Below are 11,566 nucleotides of genomic sequence, written 5' to 3'. Positions count from 1 at the left end.
CCCTGCATGGTGGATCCTGTTGTGACTGGGGTGGGGTGGGGGGATGCCCTGTTGCTGCCATAGCCAGGCCCATCCTTGGGTCTCGCCTCCCTCTGAGGTGAAAACAAAAAAGCCTGTGTGCGGCTCTTGGGGGGTCCTACCAGACCAAATGCCAATAGTCCTGGACATAAGCAGGCCTCGAGGCTGGCTCGTCTCCTCGGAATGGTGGCTGGTTCTCAGGGACACTTGGGGCCTCACCATCTCCATACCTCGACTGAAGCCTGTACCCGACTGATAGCCCTTCTCGAGTGTGTCGGGGGAGTTTGTGGGACCCCAGCATCCTCCCAGCTGGCCTGGGCTATTCTGTGCTTTAGAAAGTTGGTGGGTGCAAGCCTGGTCCCCCAAATGACCCCCCATTCTGGCACCACCTGGGAAAGTGGAGATCTTGGGCCCTTGTAAGTTGGCAGGTAGGTGCCATCAAACACTGGGTGCCTGCCAGCAGCCATACCCCCAGATGCCCAGCTGCAGCTGTCCTCGTGACTTCCAACGGAGTCAGAACCCCACTTGCAATCCGAGTTCTGGTCTACAGCCTGTCCAGAAGTGGCAACAAAACCTGGGTGTTGGGGCCGGAGAGATAGCATGGAGGTAAGGCATTTACCTTTCATGCAGAAGGTCATCGGTTCGAATCCCGGCATCCCATATGGTCCCCCGTGCATGCCAGGAGCAATTTCTGAGCCTGGAGCCAGGAAAAACACCTGAGCACTGCCGGGTGTGACCCAAAAACCACAAAAAAAAAAAAAAAAAAAAAAACCTGGGTGTTGACTCCAGTGCAGCTGTGGTGTCTGCAGGCTGGTGACATGCAGGTGACCCGACATTGGGTTGCAGGAGCTGGGTTCGAGCTCTGGCCCATAACATCTGCAATTGGAGTGGGGAGCCCAGTAGTGCAGCTGGGGCTGGATACACTGCAGGGGCACTGGGCTGTCTATAAAGTATTTTCCCGTTAGTCCTCTGTGCTTTAAAAGCAACCGTATCCTTGATGAGAGGAGGGGACGGAGGATGGGGTGGGGCGCACTCTCCCCTCAGTGTGGGGACCCACGCCCCAGCCCTCCCCTGGCCCTTGCTTTCATTTCAAATGGGATACAGTATTTTTTTAATAAGGAGCCATACTTTTTTTTTAAAGTTTGAGATCTGAATGTGATTTCTAATTGTACCAGACGTTAATGTTTTAAAGCTATAACAAAGTTTAAAATTTCTACCCTTTTTTTTTCCATTTAACTGTTCTTTTATCTATTAAATTGTTGTATGTGGATGAGGAAGCCGTTTCTCTGCTTAGCATTTGTTTCTATAACCAGAAATAAAATTATATATTAAAGAAGCCACAGCGGGCTGCATGTCTTTGGGTGTGGGAGTAATCAAGGAGGGGAGTGCTGGGAAACGGTTGACCTAGGGCAGTGCCTTGGAGGCGTGTGGTGGACACCCAAAATGTGCCCTGCCCCACCCAGGCAGAGGCGAAGTGGAGAAACTCGCCTCTGCTCACAGTGCAGTGGGAACCCGGATCTTCTGACTTGTGTTCACACGTGAGAAGTAACTAATCCTTCAAACCATATTCACAGATTCTGGGAACAGAGATGGCACAGCGGTAGGGCGTTGGCTTTGCACGTGGCCAACCTGGTATGGACTTGGGTTCAATTCCCGGCATCCCATATGGTCCCCCAAGCCTTCCAGAAGTGATTTCTGAGCTCAGAGCCCTGAGCGCTAATAGGTGTGGCCCAAACCCCCTATCCCAAAAATAAAAACTGTCACCAGGCTTTAAATGAGTATTCATGGATACAGGAGCTCTGCTAAGAAGCCAGCATGCAGTGCTGTAGGGATTCCCTAGCCCTGGTGGCACAAACTAGGACACATGGGATGCTAGGGGCACACCTGCCCATTAGTGCCAACATCTGGAACGGAGTCCTGCCCTTCACATGCAGAGCCGCTTATGCCACTGCTGCTTTCTGTGGCCATTGGCTACCTTTTGGGAAGCACAGTGAGAAGCAGGGTGAGAGAGAACGAGTGAAACCGACCCATGCTCATCCTCACACCCGTCAGCGCAAGAACTGCTCCGGGCTCGGTGCTCGCTCGAGGTGCTCATTCCAGCAGCCTTCGGGAGGATCTGCCAGGAGTGATCCTGAGCACCTGGGTATGACCCCAAAACAAACGGAAAAAAAAAAAAAAGTGCTTCTAGCTGTGGATAGTTCCTCCACAGCAGTTCCCACAGTTGGGGCGCTGGACCCGCCGGACTTGATGGAGACTGGTGCAATTAGGGTTTCCCTTTAAGGACATTTCCGGGGTGCATGCAGGGGCGCCGGGCGGTTCTGGTCGCTACGCTACGAGACAAGCTCCACATGTGCGGACGATGTCGGGGGGTTTTGGACTGAGATGAATATGTTGGGGTGTATATGAGCTGGGGAGCGGGGCAAGGCTGCCGCGCCAAAAGTCCAGACTGGCCGGAAGTCCGTCCCCGAAAGGCACCCGCTTCCGCCCGAGGCCGCGGCATTAACGTTCCAGATACCGGAAGTCCGTCTCCGAAAGGCGCCCGCCTCCGCCCGAGGCGGCGGCACTAGTTTCGCTACCGGAAGTCCGTTCCCGAAAGGCGCCCGCCTCCGCCCGAGACCGTGGCGCAGTGGTTCCGGATTCCCGGAAGACCGCGCCCAAGAGGTGCCCGCCTCCATCGAGGCCGCAGCTCTGAGGTTCTGCCTTCCCCAGCAGTATCGACGGCCGCGACGTGCGGACAGGCCCGTCTCCGCCCCAACCTATCGGCCCCCGGCCGGTCTGGAGCTCGCGGCATGTTCTCGGCGGGCGCGGAGAGTTTGCTCCAGCAGGCCAGGTGCCCGCCTACCCCGGGCCGCCTGGCAGGGTCCCCCACGGGGCGGAGCCGGGTTCTACTGGGAAGTCGAGGTTCAGGGCACGGTAGCCGGACGCTCGGTGCTCGAACCCTGGGGGAGCAGGAAGAAAAGTGGGGGGTGGGTTCTGCAGCTTGCAGGTTCCCCAGTACTTTATTTCCTCCAGCCCCAGGGAGCCGGGAACCACACGGGGTGGAGAGTACTCCCAAACCGGTGCTCCCAGTAGTATTTTGCAACGCAGGACTAGAGATCGGGGCGCCCTGGGGTTTGGAATCTATGATCTGGAAAGGCCTCTCCCCCGGGTTCCCGGGGAGCCTTTAGAAATAAGGCTCTGGGCCCGGAGAGATAGCACAGCGGCGTTTGCCTTGCAAGCAGCCGATCTAGGACCAAAGGTGGTTGGTTCGAATCCCGGTGTCCCATATGGTCCCCCGTGCCTGCCAAGAGCTATTTCTGAGCAGCCAGCCAGGAGTAACCCCTGAGCAACGCTGGGTGTGGCCCTAACCCCCCCCCCCAAATGAAAAGAAAAAGAAAAGAAATAAGGCTCTGTTTTCTGGGTTTTTTGTTTTTTTTGTGGGGTTTTTTTGTTTTGTTTTGTTTTTGTTTTTGGACCACACCCGGCGGTGCTCAGGGGTTACTCCTGGCTCCAGGCTCAGAAATTGCTCCTGGCAGGCACGGGGGACCATATGGGACACCGGGATTCAAACCAACCACCTTTGGTCCTGGATTGGCTGCATGCAAGGCAAACGCCGCTGTGCTCTCTCCGGGCCCATTGTGGGGTGTTTTGTTTTGTTTTGTTTTTTGGCCTTGGTGATCAGCCAGTTAAGAAAGTCTTTTTGTTGTGTTCCTTGTCTCAAGACTAGCCACAATACAGGCAGCCAGAAACTGGGGGGGGGGGAGGGGGGAGGTTGGACACAAATATCCCTGGCACTGGCGCTGAGCCCGTGGATGGGCAAGATCTGGGTGGTTGTGCTGCAGGTAACCCGGCCAAACCTGGGGGTCAGTCACCCTTGGAAGTTTTTAGGAAAGGTGAGCTGGTATCAGGTAGTTCTCAAGCCCTGAATCACCAGAAAAAGCCTCAGTCCAGTTGCTCACCTGGAGGAACTGGCTTTAAATGCAGCATCCCAGCCCAAAAGTGAGGAGGGCCGCTGAGGAACACAGCTTTGCAAGCAGCACACACTGCCCTAAACAACTAAGCACAGAGCCAGGAGCAGTTGCTGGGCGCTACCGGGTGGGACCACAAAACCAAAATGAAGTGACAGCAGCTCCCAGACCTGCGGCTAACACCCCAAAGGTCTTGCCCAGAGGCAACAAAAACTGTACAAGGGACCGGGCAGTGGCGCTAGAGGTAAGGTGCCTGCCTTGCCTGCGCTAGCCTTGGATGGACTGCGGTTAGATCCCCCGGTGTCCCATATGGTCCCCCAAGCCAGGAGTAACCCCTGAGCATCACCGCGTGTGGCCCCCTCAAAAAAAAAAAAAAAAACTGTACTGGCTTTCCCCATTCACCTTCCACTCAGTGCCAAATCCTCATGAAAGGCAGCAGGAAGAGCTCCCCTGGAGTTAGAGCCTATCACTGCCCCGGATGGGCGGACAGCTTGAGGGAACCGTAGCTAAGGTTAAATGTCCATGGGTAGGGTCTGAATCGATAGTACAGCAGAAAGGGCTCTTGCCTTGCATGCTGCTGACACGGGTTCATCCCCAGTATTCCATATGGTCCCCCCAAGCCCGCCAGCAGTGATCCCTGAGCACCAAAAACCAAAAAAATAAATATATTTGAAATGTTCATGGATAGATGAGGCCAGACCTAGAGTTCAGCAGAAAAGCACTTCCTTGCATACTGCTGATTTGGCTGCAATCCCCAATACTCTCTATATGGATTCTCAAGCCTCCTGACCTCTGAGCAATACCTGGTGTGGTCCATGAGTAGAACCTGAGTTAGGGGCCAACAATTCAGGTGTTGCTAGTTAAGGTGGTACTAGCTTTTCTACCTTTCTTTTTGCCCTCATTAAGCCTGACAAACTGTCAGGATCGGGAGAGAATTCAGTTTTCTCTTAAACTTCCTAAGAAGGAAATTGGGAGTGAGAAAAGTCAGAAGCTGAAGAATAAGTGAAGAAGCAGGGTGCAGAAGTGGGACAGTTGGGTGGGAATGCAAGTTGGGCTGCAGTGAAGTGAAAAGGTTCTAGAAGGATGAAGATTGGAAACTCCTAGAATGGGGAGGGGCCAACCACAGAACTGAAGATGCAAACAGTGTGTGTATGGTGGTGGGGTGCATATACGAATGCAAAAGAGAACAGCTTCAGACAGGCTAAGACGGTGGCCTCTCAAATTTTAAGATTTCCCCTGGCCAGAGGCCACAGTACACAGTACAGTAGGTAGAGCATTTGTCATGGACACAGCCAACCTTGGTTCGATACAGTCCCAGGAGCACCACTGGGTATTGCTCAAAAACAGAAGAAAGAATTCCTGTGGCCAGACAGATCCTGAGTGCTCTAGTGCCTCTCATGGCTGTCTGGGGCCTGGCATGGGTGAGCACAGCTGAGAAGGGCTCCTCTGACCCTTCCCTGTGCCCATTCTAGGTTTATTCCCCTGGAAACTGTAAATGCCCCTTCCTGGTCTTCACAGCAGAATCGGGTCTTGGGGTTGGAGAAGCCCTGGCAGAGACTCTGGCACTGGGGCCTGGGCCTTGGAGACTGATGGGATCTTGGGGAAAGTGGTCAAACTTAGAGGGGCTCTCCTGGAGTGTTGAATGTGGTCCGCAAAGCCAACCACTCTTAACTGCTGCTCAGTGCAGTGCACCTGAACATGGATGTAGGGGTCCCCTGACCAGTGGGACAGGAAGCAGTGGGTTTGTCCAGAGAGACACCTGGAATGGGCCATCTCCATCTCCATCCAGATTCCCAGCCAGTTTTTTCCGCAGCCCAGACGGTTGAGCCCAGTTTGTAAGAAGCCCTCTGTGTTTAGGGGGATCCAGGCTGAGGAGCTGGGACGGTTCTGTGAGCGGATCATGAAACAGCTGCGGAATGAGGACTGGGGAACCGAAACCCTGGATAGCCTGCGGAGGCTCTTCCTCATCGTCTCAGCCACCAAATATGCCAGGAAGTGAGTATGGGGGCTGGGTGGGTCCAGGGACTACCTCTCCTTGCCATTCCTACGGGGGCCCTCAGTGGGAACGGGGTGGGGCTAGTTGGGGATGTGGCTGACGGCAGAGCAGGACTAACCTCCAGGTGGGCTAGCCAGGGGCGGGGTGGACGGGTCTAATGTGAAATGGGCTGGTAATGGGCGGGGCTAGATGCGGAATGGGCTGGGTAGGGGCAGGGATAGGACAGAGGGCTAACACGAGGATCCTCCTATGGACAGGCTGGACAGGCGCTGTAGCAGAGCTAGGCTGGGCAGGACTAACTGCGGGGCCGGGGCGGGGCCGGGGTAGGCGGGGCTGACAGGACACCTCTCCAGGCTGCCTGAACCTTGCCTGGACCTGCTGCAGGCTGCCCTTCTGTCACCCACCTGCCCTGAGCACCTGCAGTTAATCTGTACTGCCATCTTGCGGGAGATGTCACCCATGGACTGCCTGGGCCAGGGACTGTTTGGGGACCACATCCAAAGCACTCGACACCTGAGTCTCGCCGCCTCTGTGCTCCTGGCCCAGGTAAGGCACCCAGGAGCCCAGTGCTGCCCAGCAGCTTGACCTTGGGTTTCTTTTTTTTTTTCTTTTTTTTTTTTTAGGCCTTGGGTTTCTTACCTGGTGGCCCCAGATGCCTTAGAACACCAGGAGTCTTTCCTTGGCCCTTGGGAAGAGGCTTGCTGTGGGTGGGCTGATGGCTCTCTGCTGGGTGGCCATGACCATGCGACCTGACATCTGCCGACAAGTTCCCTGTCTCCAGCAGGGGTGAGGCCCTGTCCCTGTCCAGGACTGGCTATGGTGCTGGCTGCAGGCTGGGGTAGCCTGAGTTGGGATGCTAGTCAAGCCAGACTCCCAAGGCCTGGTACTCTGAGCACCAAGCACGGAACAGCTGGATTCCTCACAAGGCCCCTGTATTGTCTACAGGGTGACAGGAGGGATGAGATCCGCAGTGTGGGCCAACGCGTCGTGCAGTGCCTGGGGGGTCGGCACCCTGAGGGGGCAGGCCCAGGCCAGCTGCTCCCACTTGTGGCCAAGGTCACCAGCCTGGCCCCGAGCAGCCTCCATGAAGGTATCCTCAGGGCAGGGGGATGTGGTGGGGAAGGGGACCTCCTTTGGGAAGGACCCCACGCACCTGTGCTCCAGAGTCCCCCTCACCCTCAGACCAGACCAACCTGCTCCACAAGCGTCTGGGGGACTGGCTGCGCTATGCTAGCGTGCAGCAGGCTACAGCCCCCTCTTCAGGGGGTTTCTTCACGCCCAGGACTCGGCAGGTGAGGCAGGGAGACCCTCTGCGTGGAGTCTGGGTACAAGGGGGGGGAGGGGGATCCCTGGCTGAGCACTGTCCACCTATCCTGCAGCCCGGCCCACTCACTGAAGTGGATGGAGCAATAGCTGCTGACTTCTTCACGGTGCTGTGCTCCGGCCAGCGCTTCACAGAGGACCAGTGGCGGAACGTGCAGGCCTTCTCCATGCTGCGCACCTGGCTGCAGCACAGTGGCCCAGGGGGCTCTGGGGGCCCTGACGCAGGTGAACCCCATACTCCTGAGCACAGGAGTCCTGCCTAACTTTGGGTTGAGGGTTTAGGCAGTGGATGGAGATCCAGGGTGATGGGTTGCAATTCTGGATGGGGTGTATAGGTGGGCTGTCCTCAGGAATGGTCCAGAGGGCAGGGTAAGTAAAGTCCATAGGTGGGGGGGGGATCTGAGTGGATAGGCTTTTGACAGGGGTCGTGGGTGAGGGTCCACCCCAGGTTCCTGTGGACCTGAATGATGCTCCCTGCAGATGACAGATCTGATCTGGAAGGTTCCACACTGTCGGTGCTCTCAGCTGCCCCCTCTGTGGGTGGCCCACTGGCCCCCAGGGAGAGGCTGCGAGAAAAGGCCTTTGAGTACTGCCAGCGCCTGGTGGAGCAGAGTGGCCGGCGTAAGTGTCAGGGAAATCATGGGGGATGAATCCCTATGACCTGCAGGGCTGGGCCTGGTGGACAGACTGTGGCCGCCCTCCCTGTCTGTGACCCCCACCCCCAGCCAGTGCCAGACACTGGGACAAGGGGACCCTCCTCTCTCTCCAGGGGCCCTGCGTAAGGCCGACTCGGATCTGCAGAAAGCTGTGAGTGTCGGACACGGTAGGAGTGGGGGTGGTGGTCAGGGAGCACATGCTGATCTGGGCTGGCCTGGGCCCCCCTGGTGCCTGGTGGAGGCTGTGGAGGGCTGTGGGGGTCCAGGTTCCCCTTTGAGTTGGCTGCCTCCACAGTGCCTAGTGGAAGCCGTGCTGCTGCTGGACCGTCTCTGCAGCGAGGATCCCTCCTTCCTCTACCGAAGCCTCGCCTGCCTGAGGGCCCTGCAGGGACGGCTGTGTGGAGATTCCGCCTTTGCGCGGGCGCTGCTGCCCGTAGCCCAATTCTACCTCAACCACGGTGCGCCTGCCTGGAAGCCCACAAGTGCTGTGCGGGGGCGGATAGCCAAGGCAGCTTCTGGGGGTTCACATAACTGGGCTTTATTGGTGCCCCGCAGGAGAGGCGGCAGCCGTGGATGCTGAGGCCGTGTGGCAGGTCCTACTGTCCAGGCTCCCGGCTGAGCTATTCCACGACCTGGCACTGGCCTTCGAACTTGCCCGCTTTTGCAGGGATGGCGCCCGGCTCCGTGCCAGCTGCCTGGACCGCCTGCGCCTCCACTTCCCCAACCTCCTCAAGGCATGTGGGGAGCGGCAGGACCCCCATTCGAGTTCTGTTCAAGGGAACTAGGGGCCATTCCCTAGCTCCAGCCCAGCCTGGAATGCTCTGCCCTAGGGGGAGGGTGCCTGGACGCTCCTCAGGGGGAACGTTATTTTAGAGGCCATCCCCAGCAGTGCTTGGGGTGGGAAGAGAAAGGGGCTGAGAAGCTAGTGTGTGGCCTCCAATGCACCCCCACCAAGTAGCTCCTGGCCTGGAACTGTCCCCCGCTTGTGGCTGAGTTCATGGAGTTGCTCCCATTGCTGGTGGACACGGACACAGCCCTAGAGATGTTCCATGCACTGCTGGACTTGCCTTGTCTCACAGCGGCCCTGAGCCTGCAGCTCCGGTGAGCCTGACCCCTCTTCCGGGCTGTCCCTGCTGGTCTCATGTTGCTGTGGTACCTGCAGATCCCTGCTATGGACCCCTCACTTTCTAGAGCTCTCTGCTTTGAATGCTTTAGCTGCCCCCAAGCCCATGGGGGCTCCTGAAGCTAAGCCTGTACGTTCTCATCCCCAGGTCACTGCTGCCCCCTACATCTGAGCGGCCACCCTGGGACTCCTCCCTTAAGGTCCCTGGCTGCCTGGAGGCCTTCCGAGACCCAAAGTTCCGGTCTCTCTTCCAGTACCTGCTGCGTCCCAAGGCTGGGGGCATCCTGGAGAGGTAGGCTCACTGGAGGTGTGTTTCAGGGCCCTGGTGTGTGAGTTCTTGGAACAGCCGTGGTCACCCTCACCCAGGCCCTGGTGGCAATGGCTCACCCCTCAGAGAGGGAAACTGAGGTACAGCCCCCACTTGCCCTCACCTGCCCCTGGCCCCCAGGTCGGCACCACTGCACCAGTTGCTGCAACCCATGGCCAGTGCGGCTCGCGTGCTGCAGTGCACCCAGGCTGTGCCCACACTGCTCCGGGGCTTCTTCTCAGCCATGAACCAAGTGAGCTACCTGTGCCCCAACCTCCTAGAGCTGCTACTTCCTGGGGGTTCTTCCTGGAGAAACCATCCCAATGGCGAGTGGGCCTGAATCCCCTTGTGCCTATCCCAGATTGCTGACGAGACCTTGAGTCGCCAGCTGGTGCTAGCACTGCTAGAGAGAAGCGATTCACTGTTCCCAGTCCCAGGATATGAGGCTGAAGTGCACAGGTGAGTTCCCAGCCCCTGGGCCTGCCGTCAGGAGGGTTGTGGGGCACAGGCCCAGCAGGTGCTGCAGGCCCTTGTCTGGTCTGGTCGGTCCACAGGGTCCTGGGCCCACAGCTGCTGGCTCTGTTCCGGCTGTGGCCCTCGATGGTGCTCGAACTGGCCAAGGAGCTGCTAGAGTTTGTGAGCAGTGGTGTAGGCAGCCGGGGGAGCCTGCTCATCTGTGTGGTAAGGCTGCTGGACACCCCCGGGGTAGACGTGGGACTATCCTTTCACCCCCTGGGCCTGGGTGTATGGCTGAGACATGTCCTGCAGGTGTGGGCGATCGGCGAGTGCGTGTCTGTGTCCGGGGATCGGCACTGCACCGTGGAGCATGTGAACCAGTTTTTTGAGGCACTCGAGGCACTGCTGTTCGAGCTTACACAGTCCAGACCCTGGGCCATGCCCCCACAGTGTCCCCCACAGGTCGTCACCACGCTCATGACGGCACTCACCAAGTTGGCATCCAGGAGCCAAGATCTCATCCCCAGGTATGTGCCTTTTCCACCACCACCTGCCAGCCTGTGCACCTCACGAGGTGTGCATGAGAGCCCATACTGCCCTTCATCCCCAGGGCCTCGCTGCTGCTGTCCAAGACCAGGGCCCTAGCCCCAAGTGCTGGGCTGGGGGAGCCGGACATGGAAGCCATGGGCACACGGGCCACAGAGCTGCTGAACCTCCTAAAGATGCCTAGTGTGGCCCAGTTCGTTCTCACGCCCAGTGGCGATGTGGCCGCAGCCCGCTACCACCGTGACACCAACACAGCACTGCCACTGGCACTGGACACGGTCCGCCAGTTGCTAGACAGGGAGGTGGGTGCTGGAGGGGACCATGGGGAGGGCCCACAGGGATGACTGTGCCTGGGAGCATCGGTGCCAGGTTGGCCTCTTCACAAGGCAACATTGGAAACTGTGAACTCTGGGTCCTGTTTGTCATTAGGGAAAAAACAGTAGTAATGAAGTTGGGTTTTGGTACCACATCCAGCGGTACTCAGGGGTATCTTACTCCTTCCTGGCTCTGAGCTTGGGGAACTCCTGGTGGTGCTTAGGGGACCATATGGGATGGCGGGGATCAAACTCAGGTCTGCTCTGTGCAAGGCAGATATTCTCCCTCGTGTGCTGTCACTCTGATCCCAGAAATAAAGTTTTAAAGTAAATGATGGGGGGACCATATAGGTTCCCAGTGACTGAAACCGGGATGGTTGTGTGCAACTAAAGAGCCCCTATCCACTATACTATCTCTCTGATTCCCTAATATTAAATTAAAAAAAAAATGAGCCAGGCCAAGGGTTGGCTCCTTCTTCCTCACTCCCAGCAGGACTCAAGGCAGCTGTGTCTCTGGCCAGGCTCATGCCCAAGCACTCCTGCACTGTTCCCCTGGATATGGCTGTGCTTAGCACCCCTGTGAGGGTTTGAGAAGTGGTCCCTCCACACAGAGGTGTGGGAATCACCTACCAGCGATGGCGAACCTATGGCACACGTGGCAGCTATGGCACATGGGGGCCTTGCAGCTGGTACGAGGGAAGGTCCGCAATTAAGATACACGGCGCAGCAGGAGGCAAGTGTGCAGTGTCTGCTTTGCAGCTCACCTGGCCGGGCTGGCCATTGGGAGGACGTGCTGGCACTTTGAGGAAATTCTTTGGTTTTGTGCGGCAGTTTGGGCACTTGGGCTCAAAGATTAGCTATCACTAATAGCTGTGATAGG

General features: G+C 57.5%; 1 protein-coding gene across 1 annotated transcript; it reads left to right on the top strand.

Moving 5' to 3' along the window:
- The first annotated feature begins 2,665 nt into the window (after positions 1–2,665).
- Positions 2,666–10,900, top strand: AP5Z1 (adaptor related protein complex 5 subunit zeta 1). Its single transcript, XM_049788580.1, has 17 exons — positions 2,666–2,848; positions 5,823–5,960; positions 6,315–6,507; positions 6,907–7,051; positions 7,144–7,253; positions 7,341–7,509; positions 7,765–7,905; positions 8,054–8,091; positions 8,236–8,398; positions 8,496–8,674; positions 8,899–9,041; positions 9,212–9,355; positions 9,512–9,623; positions 9,732–9,829; positions 9,925–10,051; positions 10,139–10,353; positions 10,437–10,900. Exons 1-17 carry the CDS (start codon positions 2,808–2,810, stop codon positions 10,714–10,716), a joined length of 2,436 nt encoding a protein of 811 aa, XP_049644537.1. The 5' UTR covers positions 2,666–2,807; the 3' UTR covers positions 10,717–10,900.
- Positions 10,901–11,566: the final 666 nt, after the last annotated feature.

Source organism: Suncus etruscus, chromosome 15 (genome assembly GCF_024139225.1).
Source record: "Suncus etruscus isolate mSunEtr1 chromosome 15, mSunEtr1.pri.cur, whole genome shotgun sequence".
Taxonomy (NCBI): domain Eukaryota; kingdom Metazoa; phylum Chordata; class Mammalia; order Eulipotyphla; family Soricidae; genus Suncus; species Suncus etruscus.
The sequence above is the reverse complement of the archived record's forward strand: the minus strand, read 5'-3'. Positions and strand labels throughout refer to the sequence as shown.